General features: G+C 48.4%; 1 protein-coding gene across 2 annotated transcripts in view; it reads left to right on the forward strand.

Annotated features, from left to right (window-relative positions):
* SLC4A5 (solute carrier family 4 member 5) overlaps window positions 1–24,313 on the forward strand; it is a 92,809-nt gene that overhangs the window by 62,167 nt on the left and 6,329 nt on the right. For both annotated transcript variants that reach the window (XM_040223862.1, XM_040223863.1), the window contains exons 9-20: window positions 348–435; window positions 1,270–1,424; window positions 1,790–1,990; window positions 3,921–4,095; window positions 6,128–6,261; window positions 6,965–7,236; window positions 11,746–11,804; window positions 12,648–12,848; window positions 15,269–15,382; window positions 17,053–17,214; window positions 18,022–18,200; window positions 19,466–19,538. In XM_040223862.1, the coding sequence (XP_040079796.1) occupies window positions 348–435; window positions 1,270–1,424; window positions 1,790–1,990; window positions 3,921–4,095; window positions 6,128–6,261; window positions 6,965–7,236; window positions 11,746–11,804; window positions 12,648–12,848; window positions 15,269–15,382; window positions 17,053–17,214; window positions 18,022–18,200; window positions 19,466–19,538 (1,813 nt within the window). The remainder of the gene's footprint in view (window positions 1–347; window positions 436–1,269; window positions 1,425–1,789; window positions 1,991–3,920; window positions 4,096–6,127; window positions 6,262–6,964; window positions 7,237–11,745; window positions 11,805–12,647; window positions 12,849–15,268; window positions 15,383–17,052; window positions 17,215–18,021; window positions 18,201–19,465; window positions 19,539–24,313) is intronic.

The following is a 24,313-nucleotide window of genomic DNA, read 5'->3' on the forward strand; positions in this document are numbered from 1 at the left end:
CTTGCCTGGAGAATCCCAGGGACGGGGGAGCCTGGTGGGCTGCCGTCTATGGGGTCACACAGAGTCAGACACGACTGAAGCGACTTAGCAGCAGCAGCAGCAGCCAAGTGGGAGGGGGGTTGTTGGGTGAGTTCTGGGACACCAGGGCATGGTGAGGATGCCTAGGTAGAAGTGAAGAGGAATGGATCTCCAAAGCAAATATGGGATTCATGGGAGCAAATATGGGAGATGTTTATAGTCAGTTAAAAAGCTGAGAGTGTATACTATTTCCGACCAGAAAATCCTTCTCTCCATCTGGTGTTATTTTTCCTTCTTGCTTTCCTCCTCCTCCTCCATCTTCTTTGCAGATTTCTGTTCATACTGCTGGGACCTTCTGGGAGAGCAAAATCCTACAATGAAATTGGCCGTGCCATTGCAACCCTCATGGTGGATGATGTAAGTGCCACGAGAAGCAGGTACTCCTGAATGTCATGGCTCCTGCATCAAACATTGTGCCTTCATTCATTCACGTATTCAACAGTCACATTTGAGCATCTCCTGTACCCCAGGCCCTCTACAGGTGTGAGGATTCTGACAACGAGGGAATAGTCACTGCCCTTTAGGAGCACCAATCAAGTGGGAGACACAGCCCGACAACCCGAGAGTGAACCATATGCCAACTGCCCAGGCAGTCAGGGGGACCTTCACACACGATGGAGTGTCACAGTTAAGGATGAGCACAAGCTTAGGAGGCAGGCATTCCAGGCAAAGGGAACCGGGGCCACGACTCAGAGATGGAGAGCTGAGTGGGAGTGGTTTGATACAGGCTCAGTGGAAGAGTTTCAAGAGCAGAAGGTGACACCAAAGAGAGGAGCCAGAGCCTGTAGGCAGAGTTGAGAGTTGACCATCTGTGATGGGGAGACTAGGGGAGTTTAAAAATGAGCATGACCCAATCAGATCTGTAAAGTCAGAAAGAACATGCTGGAGACGGTGAGGAATGATGCAGCCTGACCCTCCAAAGATGAAGGGCTGGGACATAAAACAGTTGAAATACCTGAGCTCCTTCGATTGGGCTGTCCACAGGTTTTCTGATGAGCTTGCTCTGTGGGAAACCGAGAGCAGGAAGGTAACTCAACCCAGGTCAGATGACTGGAATACAGAGACCTGGCTTTCAGGCCCAGGAGGCACCTTTCTTTGAAAGTATATGCAGTGTGCCCCAAGGAGGTGGATGAGATGGGGACGGCAGCAAGGCAGCAGCCCTCTCTCTTCCTACACCTCTCTCCCTGCCAGCTCTTCAGTGACGTGGCCTACAAGGCCCGGAATCGAGAGGATCTGATCGCGGGGATCGATGAGTTTCTGGACGAGGTCATCGTGCTTCCCCCGGGAGAATGGGACCCGAATATCCGAATTGAGCCACCCAAGAAGGTGCCTTCTGCTGACAAGAGGTGTGTGTGAATGAGCAGTGGCAAGCGGGGAAGTGGTCCATAGGGAGCTTTCAGTCTGTTCCTATCTTATTTGGGTTTGAAAAAAACAGGTCAGCATACATGGGTTTATACTTTTTTTCCTCCAGTTTTATTTCTCTAAAAAAAAAAAAAAAATCAGAAGCAAATATGCTGAATGTGAGCATCTGTAAAACCTGGGTGACCTGTGAGGGGGTATTGCTGGATCCTTTAATGTATTTTTCTCTGTATTTGAAGATATTTGATGATTGTAGCTGAAGAGGTTAAGCCTGATGAGGCCAGTCCTGGGGTTGCTGAGCTCTTCGCAGGATTGGGAGCCTTACTGCCCCCTGTCTCCCTTCTCCTTCCAGGAAGTCCGTGTTCTCCCCGACTGAATTAGGCCAGATGAACGGCTCCGTGGCGGGAGGCGGCGGTGGGACTGCTGGAGGCGGCGCTGCAGGCGGTGGCGGCGGCGGCGGCGGCGGTGGCGGGGCGGGCGGAGGGAGCGGCGCGGCTGATGGAGAGATGCCAACCGCGCATGAAATCGGGGAAGAGCTGATCTGGACAGGAAGGTGCCCACTCCAGGCCTGCCGGCCACTCCAGCGGTCTCAGATTTCTCTGCTCCTTTTAGGAATCTTCTCCTCCTCTATCTGCAGCACCCACTCCAGGCCTTGGGGTCTGACCGCTGCACGCTTTTCCTCCCCCGCCTGCAAAGCTCCTTCGGGATCCGGGATCCGACAGGAAAGGGGAAGCTGCATAAAGGGAAGGAACCCAGACTTTTCTTAGCACACCCTCTGTTAACTGTATTCGTTTTCTAGGGCTGCAGCAACACATATCACAGACTAGGTGGCTTAAACAATAGAAATTGATTCTCTCGATGTTTTAGAGTCTAGAAGTTCCAAATCAAGGTGCCAGCAGGGCCAGGCTCCCTCTGAGATCCTGGGTGGACTCCTTCCTTGCCTGTCCCGAGCTGCTGCCTGCGGCCAGCAGTCACTGCTGCTGCTTGCCATGCATCCTGCCTGTGTCCTCGCATGCTGTTCTGCCTGTGTTTCTGTCTTCATATCGCATTTTCCTCTTCTTCTGAAGATACCAGTCATATTGGATTAGGGTCCCCCTAACGACTTCGTCTTCGGAGAAGGCAATGGCACCCCACTCCAGTACTCTTGCCTGGAAAATCCCATGGACGGAGGAGCCTGGTGGGCTGCAGTCCATGGGGTCGCTAAGAGTCGGACATGACTGAGCGACTTCACTTTCACTTTTCACTTTCATGTGCTGGAGAAGGAAATGGCAACCCGCTCCAGTGTTCTTGCCTGGAAAATCCCATGGACGGTGGAGCCTGGTGGGCTGCCGTCCATGGGGTCGCACAGAGTCGGACACGACTGAGGCGACATAGCAGCAGCGGCAGCAGCAACGACTTCGTCTTAACTTGATTTCATGTGCAAAGACTCTGTTTCCAAATGAGGTCACATTTACAGGTTAGAATTTTGATATTTGGGGACACAATTCAGTCCATAACAGTACCTTTTGAATTTTTTAACCTTATGTTACCTAGTCAAAAAACTTGTTTTAAAAGAAAACAATAGATTTTCCTGGCTTGTTTGGGTTTCTTTGCCAGCTTTTAGAATAACTTGGTTTGATCTGAATTTAGGAAAGGACAGAATCAGTCCTGCAAAGCTATGACTTTGAGAAGGGAGTCATGTTTTATATGCCTTTGGCTCTCTGCCAGCCAGTGTTTCCCAACTTTATCCATTCCCTACCCTGATCCTTACCCAGGGGACATTTGGCAATTTTCAGAGACATTTTTGGTTTGTCCCAATTGGAGGGGAGACGATACTGTTATCTAGCAGATAGAGACTAAGGATTCTGCTCAATGTCCTCTGATGCACAGGACTGCCCTTCCCATTAACAAAGGATTATCCAGCCTAAAATGTCAGTAGAACCAAGGTTGAAAAGCCCTGCTCTATGCTAAACCCTGCTCACTGTGTTTGGAGGTTTGGAAAATAGCGTCCCCAATAAACGCTCTCCGTAAACCTTAAATTTCCCACTTGTTTGTTCCACAAAGTAAATAAAATAAAATAAGGTTCAGAATCTGCCCTTGATGAATCTGCTATAAACCAGGATCTCTCCATCTCCTAACGCTGGACACACGTTTACCAAGCACAAAAACCCTGCAGATAATCAGGGACACGAGGAAGATAGCCATCATTGGACCCCAGGATTTTCATTCCCTGTAGAATGTTAGGTCTGCCCCCAAGACATGATCCCATAAGGCCTTCCCTCTCCTACTCGGGCTGTCTGTGACCACCCTTCCCAGTGGAGATGGTGGGTCTAAGGAGAGAATTCTTTCCTGGTGTGAAATGTTCTGGTGAAAAGATCCCTTGCTCCATCCATCCCTAGTCAAGTTTCCTTCCTTGCCACAGGCCCTGCAGGCTCCTGGGAATAGCTCTGCCCCTACACTGGTGTTGGTGGTGAGAAAGCAATCTCTGGGCCTGTCTTGGGCAGGTTCTTCGGTGGCCTGTGTCTTGATGTCAAGAGGAAGCTGCCCTGGTTCCCAAGTGACTTCTACGACGGCTTCCACATTCAGTCCATCTCTGCCATCCTGTTCATCTACCTCGGCTGCATTACCAACGCGATCACCTTTGGTGGGCTTCTGGGAGATGCCACTGACAATTATCAGGTGTGTGTAAATTGGAGCCGTAAGTGCAAATCTCAGAAAAATCTGTTGCCACAAGGTGGTGGTAAGGAGCTACAAACCATAATCCCAGAACCAAGGTAAGGATTCCATCTACCATTCAGGGGCAGTTCATCACTTTTTGCAATACTTTACATTTCAAAAAAAAATAATAATAATAATAACAAGCTGACATAATTGAAAAATCTAAAGCTAAATCATATTACTAAAGACCAAATTTAAAGATTATGTAAATAGATCAAATGTTTAAGGGGAAATCGTCTGCTCTGGTATTTGATATTTTTCCTACCGAAGCTTGAATGAATTTAATCATCACAATTAATTGAGTTGCTGATTGTGACCTTCTTCCTGTACTTTAAAAAAAAACTAACCTTAAATTATCAGCTTGAAGTTAAGATATTTTTAGAAATGTCTATCATGACAGTAAGACAGGTCTCCCTGGGGAAAACAGTGCAACAGCGACACTACACTGAGACCCAGACAAGGGCCTTCTCTAATGGGGGCCTTCAGGATAGCACCACTGGAAAGCTCCGAGCACCAAGGTGAAGACCCATTTTCCTAGATAGACTGAGATGAGTGCCTATCTCCAGCCCACACCACGCTCCTGAGCCGCAGCTTCAATATCCAGCTGCCTCCTGGGCATGTCCATATCGCTGCCCCTTGGGATTCCCCAACTCACAGGGCGAACATTGCATCTATTGTCTTCCCTCCAGACCTGATGCCACCCCAGCCAACGAGCAAGACCGTGGTTGACCCAGACACTCACACCTCATCCTAGACTCATGAACCCCGGGGTTCCCCAGTAGGCCTCATGAGGTGGTCCTGCTTGCCTCTTAAGCCCCATCTCCCAGTTATTCCCCTTCTCAGATTTCTGTCCTCGCTCATCTGCATTGTTTTCACATCAATCCCGATCATCTTCCGGTTTTTCAAAGCCAGGCTCCCTTTCAGCTCCAGCCTCTGTACACTCTGTTCTCTTTTCCCAGACCACACTCTTTCTCATCACTCCACTTACCCTATGCTCCTGGTCTATTCTCGGCCCAATTTTGGGGTCTCAGCTTCAGTCTATCTACCTCTTGGGAGGCTTTCCTGACCACCCTTCACTCCTGCTGTGTGCTCCTGTGACACCCTTATCTTATCCCAGCTTATCACATCCCTTGGCAGTGGTTCTTAATAAGAGATGATTTTGACCCCTAGGAGACATTGGGTAACATCTAGAGACAATTTGAGTCATTATGACTGGGAGGTGAGGTGCTACTGTGATGCTAATGAACATCCTACAATGCACAGCACATCCCCCCCACAACAGAGAATGATCTAGCCTGAAATGTAAGTAGTGCTGAAGTTGAGAAACTCTTCTGTATGGAAATTGCCTAGTTACTTGTCTGTATCTCCCACTAGAATGAAGATGTATTTCCTTGTTTGCCCATGGGTCCTCAATACCTAGCACAATGCCTGATGCATAGTTGGCCCTTAATGGATTTTGAATGAATGAATGATCTGATCTCTAAAATCACCTACTAGATCTTTGAATGAAAAAATGCTTGGGTAGATGAATGGGCTGTCCTCTGGGAGTAAAACGGGCATGGGGTACAAGCACAACCATTGGCAGCCCTGTTTCTGAGGCCCTGCTGCTGCTGCTGCTGCTGCTGCTGCTAAGTCGCTTCAGTCATGTCCGACTCTGTGTGACCCCATAGACGGCAGCCCATCTGGCTGGCCATCTCCTCTGTCCCTGGGATTCTCCAGGCAAGGCTACTGGAGTGGGTTGCCATTTCCTTCTCCATTTGAGGCCCTAGCATGCCAAAAGGAAGTCATATGGGGCCTAGAATTAGGGAGAGTGATGCTGGCAACTGTGGGAGGTTGTGGAGTCAGAGGTGGGGAGCAGAATTTGAGGAGGAGAGGACGTGGGACAAAGGACAAGCACTGTGGCCTAAGCCCTTGCCAAGACAACTGGGTTCCAGCTTGTTGGGGAGGCCCCTTCTCATGCCTCTACTGAGCCTCACAGTCCTTGTGTCTCCAGGGAGTGATGGAGAGTTTCCTGGGCACTGCCATGGCTGGCTCCTTGTTCTGCCTCTTCTCGGGACAGCCTCTCATCATACTCAGCAGCACAGGACCCATCCTCATCTTTGAGAAGCTCCTCTTCGACTTCAGCAAGTAGGTGCCCTTCCCACCCCAATCCCCCTCCCGCCACATCTGTTCCTCACTTGCTGCAGTTATGCAGGGCGGAGGGGGCGGGGGAGGTGGGGAGGGAGGAGCCCCGAGGGGGAGATGGGGTGAGAAGGCACCAAAACTGTTAGGAGGCGCTGCGAGGCGGTCCATCCTGACTCCCCTCCGCTACCTGCCTTAAAGCCATTTTAGTGCATATCAGCAAAGCGCATAGAGAGAAATCCAGGCAAGACAAGAAGAGAGCATTCACACCACTAGCAGAGTGAGCAATTATGACTTGAAAGCCAGTGCAGTGTATAAAATGTTTCAGGCTGGAGGTTGGAAGGCTATACCCTGACTCGGGCAGCTCTGGGCTCAGTTGCTGCACCTACAACCTGAGCCCATTTCTAAGGCCTGCTCCAGCTCGATCATTCTGAAATTCCCTGTTTTCATTCACTCTGGCTGTTTGTTACCAAATGTTTCAGAATGGAAGTGTGTGAGCACCTTTTTGCCACCCCATGAGATCCTTGCCCCAGAATCCTCTCGGACCAGACAACCCCATCCAGGACCTGCCCACAGTCCCAGTCCTCTCGTAGTTCCTAGGGGGATATCTGTGCCACAGGAGGAGCAGATGAGCCCGCCAGGGTGGGTCTGGGGAGCTGAGCACAGCCGAGAGCCGGGCTGGAGGTCTTGGCTCCCCTCTGCCTTCCAGAGGCAACGGCCTGGATTACATGGAGTTCCGCCTCTGGATTGGCCTGCACTCGGCCGTCCAGTGCCTTCTCCTGGTGGCCACAGATGCCAGCTTTGTCATCAAGTATATCACCCGCTTCACTGAGGAGGGTTTCTCCACCCTCATCAGCTTCATCTTCATCTACGATGCCATCAAGAAGATGATCGGTACCTTCAAGTACTACCCCATCAACATGAACTTTAAGCCTGACTCTATCACCACCTACAAATGCGAGTGCGTCGCCCCCGACACAGGTGACCGGTAACCCCAGAGGTGCCCTGGGCCCTCACCCACCACCCACTCCCCCCACAACATCCAGACCCCTCTGTCCCCTGTTTCTCTACTCAAATGCAGGAGCGTGAGGCCGCTTGGGAGGGGCAGTTCAGCCAAGGGCTTTCTGTCCCAAGGGAGCAAGTACAGGGGCTTAAACCAGTTTTTGGAAGGAATCCAAGGGGACAAGAGCTCTAACGAGGGTCAAAATCCCAGAGCCCAGGGTTATAATCAGGAGGGAGCCGTGGTAGTGATAGCCGGGGAGAGGAAGAAGGCATGCTTGGCCTCAGCGTGGGGTGACGTGCAGTGTCAGGAGGGCCGCTCAGGGGTTCCTGCGTCAGGCCAGAGGTAGACTTGATGGGACCTCAAGTCCCTCCCAGTTACATGAGTTCATGACACCGTGAGCTCTCCCTGACACATCTCTGCCAGTGTTTACAGCCGAAGGATGAGCATCCCTGCAGATAGTGACATGTCCAGGGTAGAGGGCCAGTCAGGGTGAGGAGAGCCTGGTAACCATGCCACTGAAGAATGATTGGAGAACCTGGGGTTAACCAGATCTTAGAGTGGTAAGAGAGGACTGTCATGTCACAGGGGGCCAGACTCACCCTGTGTAACTATAAGATGCAGAAGGAAGGCTGAGGAATGAAAGCTCCAGGAAGCCAAATGCTGGCTGAATTCAAGGTATAACTTACAGTGGTGGGAGCCACCCCCCTGAGAGGTACGGGTCCCCTCGGGTAGTAGCAAACAGCTTGGACACTACCTGGATATTCATCTGCCAAAGGTATCTTAGAAAGGACCTCCGCTCTGGGTGGGAGGCTAAATCAACCAACGTCAGTCCGATAATACTCAGTGCCACTCCTGTGAAGTTCCTTTCTGACCAAAAAAGCATCATCTGTAATGTTAGGACTTTCCGTTCGTGAACCACTGGCCTCCTTCACAGTCGTAATCACGCCCCTAGGAGCCCTCAGAGGGATGCACCCAGAGTGCCCGATGCTATAGAGCAGAGCCTAGAGAGACATCCACGTATCTCCTAGCACCACCAGGCTGGACTCACAGAGCAAACTGAGGTCCAGAGACACCCAAGGTCACACCAGTTTCTTAGCTGTAAAAGACGGGTATCAGTGCCGCTGGTCTCACGGGATGCTTGTGACGTTTTCATTTCTATACTCAGATTGGGTTGGAATTGCACGTAAGTAGACACTGTGTTGTTCAGCACCTTAATACATATGATTGATTAAAAATAATTGATCATAAGTCAACCAAAATATTTGTTGCACAATTACCATGCCCTCGACTTTAGGCTAGGGATTCCCTGGTGGCTCAGATGGTAAAGCGTCTGCCTGCAATGTGGGAGACCTGGGTTCAATCCCTGGGTCAGGAAGATCCCCTGGAGAAGGAAATGGCAACCCACTCCAGTACTCTTGCCTGGAAAATTCCATGGATGGGGGAGCCTGGTAGGCTACAGTCCATGGGGTCGCAAAGGTTCGGACACGACTGAGCGACTTCACTTATAAAGTTTTCTGACCTCAGAGAATGTGGTTTTGGTTGTACACTCTCACCCTCTGTCACTGCACTGAATTTGTAAAGATGTCTAGACCTAATGTTTTCTTTTTTTCCTCTATCATTAATTTTGAGGTATTTCATTAAAATCCAGCAGGAGGTGAAGCTGTCCTTCACCCTGAGCCAGGGCATGTCGCTTGCCCAGGAGACTGAGGAGATCCTACCTGCTGGCTCTTGTCATCACACCCTAGAGCAAATCCTGCCTCTGTGGGCCGAGCCCCACTGGGGTGCTTTCATTTTCTGCTCACACCCTTTGAACTACAGATCCATTGCATTAAACACACATGTTCCCACAAACATGGCTTTTAGAACTACACGTGCTTGATTTCTTTCAGAAATGATCCAAATTCTGAGGTCATATGGACATTCTGGGAATCATCTATCCACAGGAGAAACCAAATATAGGGGTTCCCTAGGAACAGGGGACCCACTCCAGTGTTCTTGCCTGGAGAATCCCAGGGACGGGGGAGCCTGGTGGGCTGCCATCTATGGGGTCGCACAGAGTCGGACACGACTGAAGCGACTTAGCAGCAGCAGCAGCAGGAACAGGGGATGTAAGCATGAAAGGACATATAAGGTAGGATTTGAGAACCATTATCGAATCTACCTAACTCCAAATAGCATCTGGCCTGGCCCAGGTCCCTAATGTCACTGCATTCTTTCAGGTCATGCTATTGCCTTGGTTCTCAAAGTTGGTCCCTAGAAGCATCATCAATACTATCTGGGAACTTGTTAGGAATGCGGATTCTCAGGCACCACCCCAGACCTGCTGAATCAGAAACTGGGGGGATAGAGCCAGCTGTATATTAACAAGCCTTCTGGGTGAGTCTCATGCTTAAGTTTGAGAACCACAGCTCTATTAAACCAAATCATTATTAGCAACTAGCCCTAGTGAGATTAGGTTTTCCATTTCCTCCTGAAAAGTAAAGGAACAGGAAACAGGACAAGTTAGTTTTGATTAGGGGAATATGAAAGGGAAGATTCTAGATGTTTAGCAGGCTGGAGTGAGGGAGATAACTAGGATGGTTTCTTTCCCAGTCCATGGGCCACTCATTTTCTAATAGTTCCATAATCCTAGTGGTACTGCAAAACCCAGTTTGACCATGGCACTCTCACTCTTTATCGTAAGAGCTTGTTTGGGGGCACTATTTTTAATTTAATCTTGTTTCCATTGTAACTGATTTGTATTCTATTTATGGATGCTGCATACACTGACTTGGCTGCTTTCAATCCCAAGTGAGTACCACTTTGTAAACACTAGAATTTAAAACTAGTTGACAGTTGGACCTTTTCTGGGATTTTCCATGTTACAGTTCTACCTTCATCTCCAAGTGGCTTTCAAATAAACCTTATATTGTTCTCAATATCAAAGAATGATAAAGCCTAAGCAGAAGACATCAAAGGAAAATCTGGTCTGACAACTCGGGCAACTGAACGGCGCTGCACTCTCCAGCTCAGGTGTTAGCTGGGAGTCCTGTAGCATTTGTGCAGCCCTGAGTCAGCCTTCCTGCCTGCCTTCTCTGCTCCACTGTTAACTGTGCATCATGTTCTTTTGGTCAGTTGTGCGAGGAAAGGCAGCAGCTGTCCTTGATTTCTCTTCAGAATAATTGTAACAAACCTCTGGGTTTGTAGAACTTCTCAGAATATACTGCTATGGGTCAAGACTGAATTCCTTAGCCACTCCCAGCCCCAAATGCCCAATTATGGGCCACATTAAAGGGTCCTTGATCACATCCACCCCATGACAGTTTATTGGAGGTTGCAGGATGCTTCAAGAATAGCCTCTTCTTCCCTCTGGGTTCCTAACCAGAGCTAGAAGGAGCCAAATGGGGCTTATGATGGATTTCAAGTCATTGCCAGCCAGCTGGCTGGGCCTCCTTCCTTTCTGCTCAAGTCAGCCACAGAGGAAGAGCTGAGTCAGCCTTCATTTGGAAGGCAAGGAGGCTCTGGCCCTGCTCCTTCATCTGTGCAGTGCAGGAGCAAGAGAGATGGCAACAAGCAGCCCTCCAAAGCTGCCTTTTAATAAATGGCCACATCTCATGGCCCCTGAAAGGAACCCTCCTCTGCTCCACTCACTCAGGGCCACTGAGGCTGGGCAGGGGAATGTGGACAAGGGATCCAGAGTGAAGGCTGAGAACAGCACCTCTGGGGTCCTGATTCTCCTTCAGGTCCTGGACCCAGCTTTAATTTTCCTCAGCAAGCCTTTAAGGGGAAGATTAGGAAATATATCAAACAAGTTCTTGCAGGCCAAGCTGACCTAAAAAACCAAAACAAAACGCATATGGAACGCGCAGGAGAGAAGGGAAGTGTAATTTGAAAGGGAGCAGAGCAGGAAAGGAAGCTCGCTGTCTAGAGCTGGGAGGTGTGTCGGCTCCAGCCAGCCTGTCTGGGATAGATAGTGGCTCCTTCGAGTAGGAGTTGTGTGACCTTGGGCAAAGGGCAGGTTACTTAGCCTCTCTGGGCCTCAGTTACCTCATCTTTAAAATGGGGAGATTTCTTGGGGATTTAGGAACTTAGCAAGATGATGTGTTTAAGCGTTTGGCATAACGCATGGCAAAGAGTAAGTTCTTTGAAAATGTTTTTTAAAGTCTAAGAGCAGAGACATTGGTCAGGTGAGTGGTAGGGTTCCATAAGGCAAATTATTTACCCACTTGTGTTAGAGTTTTGTCTTGGCAGCAGTTTTTAAAGCCAGCCCTTTGAGATCAGATAGAATCTGTCCTAACCTGATGCAGCTAGTCTATCAGAACTGTGGCCTAGGGTCCCTCCTCAGGCAAAGTGAGAAGAGTGAAGCGGGGCAGCTACCCTCACAATGAAAACCAGTCTTTGGCCCTAAGGAACTGGGAGGAAATATGAAAGGGCCGGGCCCGGGGTGGGGTGCAAGCTCCCCACCTGGCCGCTGATGACCCTTCCCCATGCCCTTTGCTCATCCGCAGCGAATACAACCCTGTTCAATGCTTCAGCCACGCTGCCACCAAATACCAACACTTCTCTGGTAAGTCCTTTCCTCTTATTTCAGAAATTTAAGGGTTTTTGTCTGTTGGGAACAAAGGTGTGTGAACATAGGGTGGCCTGATTCATTGGGGACCTTCATTATATCAAACTACCACACGTCTCAATACAAACATGCATAATGGCTAGTGGCAAGCATCTGTGTAGTTCATTGTGTGGGTTCCTGAATATTTGCACATTAATTTTTCAAAATATAAATTTTTAAATAAATTACTCTCCTTTTATTATGCTTAGAGACATGTATATGAATGTATGTACACGTACATGCTTAGGAACATATATATATATGAATATGTATAGGAATGTATATTATATACACATATGTAATTTTTCTGTGTGCCCTGGATTTTAAACATCTGGGACACCAAAGGTCAGGTGACTGAAGTGACTAACCTTACAGAGGTCTGACAAGGGTGGGGTGTGAGCCCCAGTATGTGAAAGGGTGTTCAAAGAGGAAGGAGAGGGGAGGATACATGTGAGACACTCCAGGAAGGTGGTGTGCACAGGACCCATGGTTGACTGACTGGGATGGGAGCCAGACCTGCACTTTTCCTCCTAACACAGCAGTACCTCCTAGAACACAATGAAGAAGCACGTGTCAGCTTCTGACCTTCCCAGGGAGCCTTCTGCTCATCATTCCTTGAAACAGCCTGTCCCCAGAAGCATAACTCTGTTGCTGGGCACCAATATGGGGCAGGAGAGCTGGGCCCCCCACCCCCCGTGAGCATGGGAGGGCTGTGTGGGCTGCCGGGAAGCTGCGGGTGGGGGGACACAGCTGACCTGCCAGGAAGGGCCTGACTGTTTCTCTCCTGTCTTGGTCTCCAAGTACAACCCCCTTAACCTCACAGCGCTGGACTGGTCCCTGCTGAGCAAAAAGGAGTGTTTGAACTATGGTGGGCGCCTACTTGGGAATTCCTGCCAGTTCATCCCAGACCTGGCACTCATGTCATTCATCCTTTTCTTCGGGACATACTCCATGACCCTGACCCTGAAGAAGTTCAAATTCAGCCGCTATTTCCCCACGAAGGTAACTTCACCCTGCAATTAGAAGGGGGGCCTCTAGTCAGACAGTCCACATGGCAGCCTCTGCTGAGTCCCTGAGAGGGTTCTGGTCCGTGTGATGGGTCCACATCAGCACTTGCTCACTGAGGGGTTTTGTTAAGAGCACAGACTTTGTAGTCAGAGAGAACTGGGTTCCTTTGTTGTCAATGACAATGTCCCCATGACAACACTTGATATTATCAGACTTTTTTCTTTAGCCTAGTAGTATATTGTGGTTTTCTTCATTTTATTTCCCCAGCAACTAATAAGTTGAAAATCTTTTCATGTGTTTATTGGCCATAAGACCATTGACTTTCTTCTTGTAAGAGGCTGTTTCCATTTCTTGCATATGTTCAACCGAATTGTCTTTTTCTTTCCAATTTGCAGCTCTTATACAGTCTGGATAGAAACTTTTTTGTGGCCATATATCTTCTGCTCTATGACTGGCCTTGCTACTTTGCTAATGGTATCTCCTTTCTGTTTTTGGCTGCACTGGGTCTTCATTGCTGCACAGGGGCTTACTCTAGTTGCAGTGAGCAGGGGCTACTCTCTAGGTGTGATGCACAGGCTCCTCACTGCGGTGGTTGCTCTTATCGCGGAGCATGGGTTTAGTTGCTCTGGCGGCATGTAGGATCTTCCTGTGTCCCCTGTATTGACAGGCAGACTCCCAACCACTGGACTACCAGGGAAGTTCCTTAATGGTATATTTTGATTAATGGAGATTCTTAGCTTCAAATTTTTCCTCAAAGAAAATATTGGATAGGAAATATTCTATGTTATCTTCTAAATGCTTCATTGTTTTTCCTTTCATGTTAAATCTGTAATTTTCCAGGGTTGCTTTTGATGTTACGTGTGAGAGAATGGTTTTATTTTGATAACCAATTGCTCCAGCACTTTTTTTTTTAAAAGAGGCTATCCTTTCCCCACCGCTCTGCAGTACTTCCCTGGAAAGTGAAAGTCACTCAGTCGTGTCCAGCTCTTTGCAACCCCATGGACCGTAGTCTATGGAATTCTCCAGGCCAGAATACCGGAGTGGGCAGCCTTTCCCTTCTCCAGGGGATCTCCCCAACCTAGGGATGGAACCCAAGTCTCCTCCATTACGGAATTCTTTACCAGCTGAACCACAAGGGAAGCAGTGTGTCCCTTGCCATATATCAAATGGTCATATGTGATGGGATCTGTTTCTAAGCTTTTTATTCTGTTTCACTGATTTATTTTATGTCAATATCAGTCTTCATTTCTAAGACTGATTAATACATATGTATATCTTACAGACCAAACTTTCCCTCTTTGTCCTTTTTTTTCCAATAATGCCTTGGCCTTTTGCATTTCCACATAAATTGTAGAATCTTAAATTTCACCAAAATAAAAACTTGTTGGAATTTTGATAGAATTATGTTGACTCTAAATGTCAACTTGAGGAGAAATTCTGAGTCTTCTGATCCATGAATATGGTATGCTGTGCTGTGCTTAGTCACTCAATCGTGTCTGACTCTTTGCAACCCCATGCACTATAGTCTGCCAGGCTCCTCTGTCCATGGGATTTTCCAGGCAAGAATACTGAAGTGGGTTGCCATGCCCTCCTCCAGGCGATCTTCCCAACCCAGGGATTGAATCCAGGTCTCCTGCATTGCAGGTGGATTCTTTACCAGCTGAGCTACCAGGGAAGCTCCTGTGAGTGCAGTATGCCTTGCCATTTATTAAGGTGTTTTTTTCTCTTCATAGTGTTTTATAAGTTTTGATCTTGAGGTCTTGCACATTTTTTATTAGATTTATTCTTAGGTTCTTCATTTTTTTTTTTTTACCTGTTTTCTCTTTCTAAAGAGTCTTTTATTTGGCCTTTACAAAATACAACTTGAGTGAAAAGCAGTGTACTTGCAACACAAATGCATTAAGACAAAGTCCTGGGCCGTCCCTGGTGAACCAGTGGTTAAGACTTTGCCTTCCAAGGCAGGGGGTGCAAGCTCGATTCTTGGTTGGAGCTAAGAGCCCACATGCCTTGTGGCCAAAAAACCAACACATAAAATAGAAGCAGTGTTGTAACAAACTCAATGAAGTCTTTTAAAAAATCACCGCCTTTTCCGCTGTCAAATTACTTACAAACCACCACATTGCCCCTTGAAATTCAGTGTTGCAGAGAGGAGTGAAAACATACCATTTCACAGCTGTCAGATTGGTAAAAACACAAAGGTTTTAGAAAACCAAGTGTTGGAGACAAAAAGCAATGGGCGGGAGTATCACCAGGACCATCCAGCCTAGAGAGCAGCTGGCCCTCTCTGAGACAGCTGAAGGTGGGTGTTCTGACTCTGGAGCTCAAGCTCCCAGCAGTTCTCCTCTTTGCTGCTGGAAGATGATATCTGCCTGGAGTGGGCAGGAGCTTCTCTGACTTGCTCATCTCTTTTGCAGATTCGCGCCCTAATAGCTGACTTTTCCATCATCTTCTCCATCCTGCTCTTCTGTGGAATTGATGCCTGTTTCGGCTTGGCAACCCCCAAGCTGCTGGTGCCCAGCGAAATTAAGGTTTGCTCTGGAACCCTGCTCTGGGCATTTTTTCTGCCTGCCCCGCAGCTGCAGATCTCTTGCCCTCTATGCTGATCAAGTTTTTAATGTACTCAGCCAAGAGGCCACATCGGTTCTCTGTATATGCTTCACACTTTCACTACACAGCCTCCTGGGGGCAGTCCTTTGCAGTGGTGGCTTGAGATATATCCATGATGAATTTCTGCTGTGTAGCCACAGGATAAAGGGAAAGTGCTGGAATCCACCCTCCAGTCCAGCTGAGGCTGCTTGATTTCCACTTATGGGTCTACAGTTCCCTCTGAGTGAACTCCGGGAGTCTGAGTGAACTCCGGGAGTTGGTGATAGACAGGGAGGCCTGGCGTGCTGTGATTCATGGGGTTGAAAAGAGTTGGACATGACTGAGCGACTGAACTGAACTGACAATTCCCTCACTCATGGTAGTCTATAAGATGAGCCACTTGGGATCTGTTGAAAATGATCCTTTAAAACAGTGATCCTCGAGAGTTCCCTGGTAGCTTAGTGGTTGGGATGCTGGCCTGTCACCACCATGGCCCAGGATCGGTTCCTGGTCGGGGAAATGAGATCTTGCAAGCCGCAAGTTCAGCAAAACAAACACAAACCAGTGATCCTCAGATTTCAGTGTGCTCTGAAAATCTGGGGGTGGCGTTCAACACTCTGCATTTTAACAAGTCCTCCAGGAGCTTCCAGGGCCTGCTTAAGTTTCATAAATTTCCCATTAGTAGTGGTGGTTTAGTTGCTAAGTCGTGTCCAATTCTTGTGACCCCATGGACTGCAGCCTACCAGGCTCCTCTGTCCATGGGATTTTCCAGGCAAGAATACTGGAGTGGGCTGCCATTTCCTTCTCCAGGGGATCTTCCCGACCCAGGGATGGAACCTGGGCCTCCTGTGCTGTAGGCAGATTCTTCACTGCCTGAGCCACCAGCCCACAGTTGGTGCTATTTGCCTGTAGCTCTGCTTGAGCCCTGCTCCCCCACAAGGAGCACAGCCCACCTCAACTGAACTGGGAGGCAGGGGTTCTAGAACGGACCCTCCCTACTTTTGAGGGCTTGACTTTTGCAACATTATCTCAGCTTTAACATCTCATAAAAACTCACATTGGCCTTGAAATTTAAAGCACTTCTTTCTCTTAAATAAGCAGAATATAAACTTCACCCCAGCTCCTGCACAGATAATGCCTTATTCTCAAAGTGCAAGTCTGAATTAATGTTTGGTGTTTTACAGACAACACTATAACACTCCCCAGACAGATGACTCAGAGGAGAGGCAGTGGGTGCCAGGCACTGGGCCTCTCATTTTCTTTTTACTTGCTTTTAGGCCTCATTCCCATTTCTTGTTAGCATATTTTGCAATTAGTGACCACAAACTCTCTCCCAGCATCCTCTGACTCTCCACCACTCTGTTTCCCAAACAAGCTCAGGGCACCTGCAACAAATCATCTCCTTTGTTCTGTAGACACCACATCCTTCCCAAGACCCCTGTGCCTCCTGGGTCTCTTTAAAGTTGCAGGTGCCTAATGGCTTTAAGGAGAAAGAATATACTTGAAAAGTACTCCAGGTGTGGCAATAGCAGAGGTCTGGGAGAGTGGGCTGGACAACAAGTGCTCCAGGACAAGGGAGCGAGGAAAGGGCCCTCTCCTTTGCTCTGTTCAGCCCACACGGCCTGACCGAGGCTGGTTCGTGGCCCCCTTTGGGAAGAACCCATGGTGGGTGTACCTAGCGAGCATCCTGCCCGCCCTGCTGGTGACCATCCTGATCTTCATGGACCAGCAGATCACTGCCGTCATAGTCAACCGGAAGGAGAACAAGCTGAGGGTAAGCCTGGCGCTAGCAGGCAGGGGCACAGCCTCTTCCCACAGAGTCAGAAGGGACGAAGGAGGGAGGTGTTGCTTCTTGCAAAATGTTGGGCCATTTGTGAAGCAAGTTTGGGGGCAGGAGACTGGAGTTCCGGGGGTGGGGGGGCAGGGGGCATGTGACCTCCAGATGTGGATAAAGCCAGAGGGCCAGGGGAGGCTCCAAGGGCCAGGGCCAAACCCAGGTTGGGCCCCTGGGCATGCACTTATCGCTTCTCCCAAAGTGACTCTCCCAACTCTGTCTCCCGACATTGAACTCGGAAGTCTGAACAGATGCTAACAAGGGGATTTTGATCCAGAACCATAGACAGAGGAGCATTCTTTGCCTTCCTGGCCCCTCCAGCTCCTCTCCCTGCCTCTGGGTCTGAGGAGACTCCAGCTATCCTCTCCCCCATCCCAATCTGGACCACTCTAGGCCTGGGCTAGACATGCCCCATTTGGGGCCTCTCATTAGGGAATTGTAGAGATATTGCTTTGCTGGGTAGACCTGCTTCCCAAGGACCCAAACCCAGGGCTTCTTCGAGCCTGAACACCTCTCTCCTCCCTGACCTGCATCAGTTTCCTGGTTCACCAAACTCTGGGGGTGGTAAGGCCTGACCACCTTAGGCTGGCAGTCCCTGCAGAGTACTGTCTAGAAGGCTGAGGAGAGCCCCCAAAACCTCTTCCGCAAAATGGCTACTTTGGGAGAGTTCTGTCTCTCCCACCCACCCCAACAGGTGGCTGGGAGCAGGCTCCCTAGACAGCTTCCTCCCTCCCACTGCCTCTGCAGAAGGCGGCTGGCTACCATCTGGACCTGTTCTGGGTGGGCACCCTCATGGCTCTCTGCTCCTTCATGGGGCTCCCCTGGTACGTGGCTGCCACGGTCATCTCCATTGCCCACATCGACAGCCTCAAGATGGAGACAGAGACCAGCGCCCCTGGGGAGCAGCCCCAGTTCCTGGGGGTCAGGTAGGTGAAGGTCAGGGCCTGGGGACCACCCAAGCCAGAGTTGGGGTCAGTCTGGAGGGTGGGGAAGTGGGTTTTTCTTGCCATCAAGGTGTTTGGGTGAATAGGGCCCCTTCTCTAACAATCCAGGAACCACAGGGATAGGAGTGATAGCTCTGAAGGGAGGGGAGAGGAAGACAGAACTTCAGCTGTCGTGGCATTTTTTTAACAGATTCCCAGCAGTGCACCCCAGCCCCTTCACACGCTCTCACTTCTCGCCTATATAGGCCACTCAAGGGTTCCCACAGAGCACCTTCTGATCTGATTTTTGTCCCCTCTTTAAGACTCCCTGCCATGCCATCCCTCAAACCCCCCAAATCAGGGTTCTCATCTTGCTCAACCTCATTCCTCCAGAAAGCCTTTCCAGGACCACGTCTGCACCTGGGCTGTGGCCCATGGCCTCTCACTTCTGTCCCTTCCCCTGCCCCTCCGCTCATGCCCAAGTCAGGTCCCTGACCTGTTTCAGGCAGGGAAGTGCATCTTCCAGCCCTTAGGAGCTCTGGGGTGAGCCCACATCAGACACTGATGTTCTCATACATGGCTGTCCTAAGAACTTCTGCCCATGGCCTGAGAATACTTGGGCCACCCAGCAGGTCCCAGGCGGTTCCTGGGGTCAGGGCAGTGTCCTCTCCTGGATCCCCAAGCCCCAGATGTCTGGGCCTGAGCTGTCTGCCACAGAGCCCCAAGCTCCCTCCAGGCTTGTGCCTGGGTCTGAGCACTCCAGAAAACACACCTGCCCTGCAGCCCCCATACCTGCTCTGCTAGCAGCCTGGCCCCCTTCCCCTACATCCTCATCAGTCATGTCCCACAGACATGAGGTCCTGTTACAGTTGAAAGGCAGGGATAATGAGCACTTCATCTCCCACTTCATCCTCACAGCAACCCCTCAGGTGGGCGCCATGAAATACATTCTCCTGATGCTGAAGACGTTTAGGACCTTGACTGATGCCACATGGCTAGTAAGTGGCAGAGCCAGGATTAAACCCAAGTTGGTCTGGCTCAAGCACCCCCTGAACAGCCTCCTGAAGGTCCCTACAAATGCCCTCACCTCAGTCAGATTCACTCTACCCATGTGCTGGGCAGCTTGTCCTCAGGTCACTGGCTTACTCTCTGGAATGGGAGAGCAAGGCAGAGCCCAGGGCCTTGGACACAGCCTTCAAGTGCCCAGAAGGCTGGAATGCCATGGAGCGCCTCCCAGCCCACCCTGACCGTGTGCTCTTCTCTGCCAGGGAACAGAGAGTGACTGGCACCATCGTCTTCATCCTGACAGGGATCTCTGTCTTCCTGGCTCCTATCCTGCAGGTGAGGCTCCACACCCTCTGCGAGGGCCCTGTCCGTCTGAGAAGGCGCTGGCCAGAGATATCCCATCCTCACTGCTGTTTTCTGTAATATCACACCCTTTACATCTCTGTTCCCTGGACCTCCCTTGGTGGCTCAGACGGTAAAGCGTCTGCCTACAGTGTGGGAGACCTGGGTTCAATCCCTGGGTTGGGAAGATGCCCTGGAGAAGGAAATGGCACCCCACTCCAGTACTCTTGCCTGGAGAATCCCATGGACAGAGGAGCCCGGTAGGCCCCAATCCATGGGGTCGCAGAGTCGGATACGACTGAATGACTTCACTTTTACTATCAGCACCAGGCCATCCTCATTGCTCTTCCTTACCCGTCCCAGGGTCCACCCTCACCTTTTGGGAGGACACTTCCTTCAGAAAGTTCTGCCAAGTTCCATCCTTGCTTAAATCAGTGGCTTCTTAAGTTGGTTTTTTCCATTTTGCAGGTTTTGGCCTCCTTGTTCGCATGTTTTCTGAAGTTTAAAATTTGCAGGGGAGGCTTCTGTCACTGCTCTTGGGCCTGTTTTCCGCTCCTCTGTCTTGCATGTCTTGGGCGCATAAGTGACTTTTTCCTCATACTATAGCTTCAAATAGTCCCTTTAGATCAGCTGGAAGAGGTGATAGCGATGGGGAGTATATTTGGAGCATATATCTCCCAGAATGGCTCATTCAGGGGTGAGCTTGTGGAAACAAACAAACAAAAAAAAGACTAAAGAACCATGATGTTAATTGATTTATGATGGGAAAAATTTCTGGCTTGAGAATTGGTGCTGAACACAACCAAACAGTATTGAATAATTTTTTTAAGGGATGTTTCCTTTTTGCAGGAAACAGATTACATACAATGGGGGAGAGAGGGACGTTCTGTTAATTTAAAAAAGTATTGTAAATGGTCAGGGAATATTTGCTTTTACGGAGAGGCTTCCAAAGAACCATTGTGCCTGTCAATCCCAATACTGTCTAACAGCTGAGTGTGTGTGTTAAAAAAGCTCCAACAGGCACTTCAGGAGGCAAAAGTTCCTACGAACACTGCAGGTACAGTGTCTGCCTCCCTGTGAGAGAGGCCTGCTGCCCCAGCTGTTGAGTGTTCAGCTATTTAGTCATTTCTCACAAGCTCTTGTTTGTATTTGAATGGAACATAAAGCAATTAGAAAATTCCACTCATTTCCCTCCTTTTGTTCCATTTGCATTTTAATCAGTTATCTTATGGACACATTATGTTATGACTGTAAATCTCCCAGGGTTTTGCACTCATGTTTGCTGTGGGCTGTGCTTAGTCTCTCAGTCGTGTCTGACTCTTTGTGACCCCACAGACTGTAGCCCGCCAGGCTTCTCTGCCCATGGGGATTCTCCAGGCAAGAATACTGGAATGGGTTGCTATACCCTCCTACCAGGGATCTTCCCAACCCAGGGATCGAACCCAAGTCCCCCACATGCAGGCGGATTCTTTCCCTGACCTTAGTAAACTTTTGTTTTTGCACTAATATCATCTATCTTCTTAACATAAATATCAACAGCATGCCCAGGGAATATACTTAAAGTAATTGGGATGAAAATAGTTCTGTGCGTAAGATACGCTATTGCCAAGGCCTTTGATGGTCATACTTTAAACGATGTGTAGTCATTGCTCATTCTTTGGTAAAATAGAGTTTCCTATTCTAAGCAGTAATGGAAACTCCTTTCTGCTGCAATTTTCCACACAAAAAGCTTGTGGACTGTATTTACTTATTAATTTATGCATCTTATAAAAACAAATGAGGGGACTTCCCTAGTGGTCCAGTGGGTAAGACTCTGGGGCTCCCAATGCAGGGGGCCCAGATTCAATCCTTGGTCAGGAAACTAGATCCCACACATGCCGCAACTAAGACCCAGCACAAATAAATAGATATTTTTAAAATGAGGGACATTCCATTGTGTGTGTGTATCCATATATATATATCTCTCCACAATTTCTGTATCCATATATATATATCTCCACAATTTCTGTATCCATTCATGTGTCAGTGGACATCCAGGCCGCTTCCATGTCCCAGCTCTTGCCAAAAGTGCTGCAACAGACACTGGGGTGCACGCTTCTCTTTCAGTTATGGTTTCCTCAGGGTACATGCCCAGTAGTGGGATTGCTGGGTCATATGGTAGTTTTTTCCCTAGTTTTTTAAGGAATCTCCATATTGTTCTCCATAGTGGTTGTATCAGTTTGTATTCCCACCAACAGTGCAAGAAGATTCCCTTTTCTCCACATCCTCTCCAGCATTTATTGTTTGAGGTACATATATACAATGTATATTACTCAGCTTTAAGAAAAAGAATGCATTTGTCAGTCCTAATAAGGTGGATGAACCTATTATACAGCCTATTATACAGAGTGAAGTCAGAAAGAGAAAGACAAACGTATATTAATGCGCGTGCATGGAATCTAGAAAGATGGCACTGCTGAGCCTGTCCGCAGGGCGGCAGTGGAGCCGCAGACCCTGAGAACAGACTTGCGGCATGGTACGGGAGGGAGCGGGCGGGGTGAATGGAGAGGGGAGCGTGGAAACATACATGACCACGTGTGGAATAGAGAGACAGTGGGGATTTGCCGTGTGACTCAGGGAGCTCAACCCAGTGCTCTATGCCAGCCTAGAGGGATAGAAGGGGGTGGGAGATGGGAGGGAGGTTCAAGGGGGAGGAGACATATATATATCTGTGGCTGATTCATGTTGATATATGGCAGAAGCCAGCACAATATTGTAAAGCAAGCATCTTGCAATAAAAAAATTTTAATAAAATCTCAGCCCCGGGGGGAGGGGAATGAGAAAATTCCCTGGCAGTCCAGTGGTTAGGAGTTGCACTTTCATTGCTGTGGCCTGGGTTCGATCCCTGGTTGGAGAGCTGATCTCCCAAGTCAGGCAGTGCAGCAAAAAGAAGAGAAAAACAGGCTCTATAAACAGGGTAAGATGCCATCTATGGGGGGAATGTTCATTACTGCTTTAGCTGTCATGAAAAAGGTTTTATGGGGTTTATTATAGCTACAAATGCTCTGATACTGTTATTGCATTTTCTCACAAAAGGATTTGAAAAATCTGGCTGCCACTCTTTTACAATGAGTTGAAATATATATATATATATATAAAATCATTTAATCTTTTTGACACATTTTATAACAGGAAAGACATCTAAAGTCTTATTGACCATAAGATTTAAGATTTCTGATTTAATTATATCAAGGTCTATATCAAGGATTTCAAAATTGTTAGATGATTAAAGCATTATCACCAGTTTGTTGCTGTTGTTTAGTCGCTAAGTTGTGTCCAACTCTTGTGATCCCAAGAACTGTAGCCTCCCAGGCTCCCCTGTCCATGGGATTTCCCAGGCAAGAATACTGGAGTGTGGGTTGCCATTTCCTTCTCCAGGGCATCTTTCTGACTCAGGGATCGAACCCACATCTCTTGCAATGCAGGCGATTCTTTACCAGTGAGCCACCAGGGAAGCCACTAGTTGATACCAGTACTAAACATGAGATTGATTCTAGGTAGAGATATTTGGTATAGCCAGTTCAAGAAAAATACAATTTTAAAACAGATTTGAGTTACTAGATACAATCCCAGAATTTATTTCCAATCAAGAAAATTTTCCATGAAGCTTGTTTAAGTTTTTGCAACTCTAAATTTTCCTAGTTCTATCAACATAGGCAAGTACTAGACTCATTGAGAACTTAGACTAGAGAACTATTTACCCAAGGCCATGCTTTAGTTGAAAATTTGTTTTTATTTATGTAGCCAAAAGAGAAGATGCTACAGATTTTGAGGGTGTAAGTTAGATCCTAGTTGATAGTGTTTTTACTGTTATTATTGTTTCTATATCATTTATTAACTTCACCTATTTCTGTACCAATTCCTCCAGTAGAGTTCTGTTCCAGGACTTCTCAAACTTTCTGTATTAAAAATCATCTGGAAATTTTGTTAAATGAAGATACTGACTCAATAGCTGTGTGCTGCTGCTGCTGCTAAGTCACTTCAGTCGTGTCTGACTCTCTGTGACCCCATAGACGGCAGCCCACCAGGCTCCCCTGTCCCTGGGATTCTCCAGGCAAGAACACTGGAGTGGGTTGCCATTTCCTTCTCCAATGCATGAAAGTGAAAAGTGAAAGTGAAGTCGTGTCTGACTCTTAGCGACCCCATGGACTGCAGCCCACCAGGCTCCTCCACCCATGGGATTTTCCAGGCAAGAGTACTGGAGTGGGGTACCATTGGGGCCCCAAATTCCGCATTTTTAACAAACTCACCAATGGTACCAAATCATTCTGGTCCAAAGATCACACTCTGAGCAGCAAGGGAAAAAACCACCTCCTACCCATTTCTGAATCAATGAACGGTTAGACTGACATTAGATACAGTGATGTTTATTAGAGGATTAGTGATAATCTTCAGTCCTTCCATCACCAATTTGCAAATATTTGGTTATCTTGCCAAACAAGGGCACTGGGGGATGAAGTGGCTGTGTATCTGATAGGCAGCATAAATGTCTTACATACTCAGTTCTGCAGATTCTCAGTTCATTCCAAGCCCCAAAGGGTTTTTCTTGTTTTACCTTTTTGTTTGCAGCTCACCACAGCTTGTCAGGATTCTGAATTTCTGCATACTGCCTCAGAGGAACTCCTGATCATATCAGAACCTTCCCCTTTTGTCCCCATATTGTTCTCACAGTCTCAAACTCAAATTATATAGGAAGGCCTTATGTTTGTAGGACTCTGATCCTTGTTCTT

The sequence above is a fragment of the Oryx dammah genome, unplaced genomic scaffold, assembly GCF_014754425.2.
Source record: "Oryx dammah isolate SB20612 unplaced genomic scaffold, SCBI_Odam_1.1 HiC_scaffold_25, whole genome shotgun sequence".
Classification (NCBI taxonomy): domain Eukaryota; kingdom Metazoa; phylum Chordata; class Mammalia; order Artiodactyla; family Bovidae; genus Oryx; species Oryx dammah.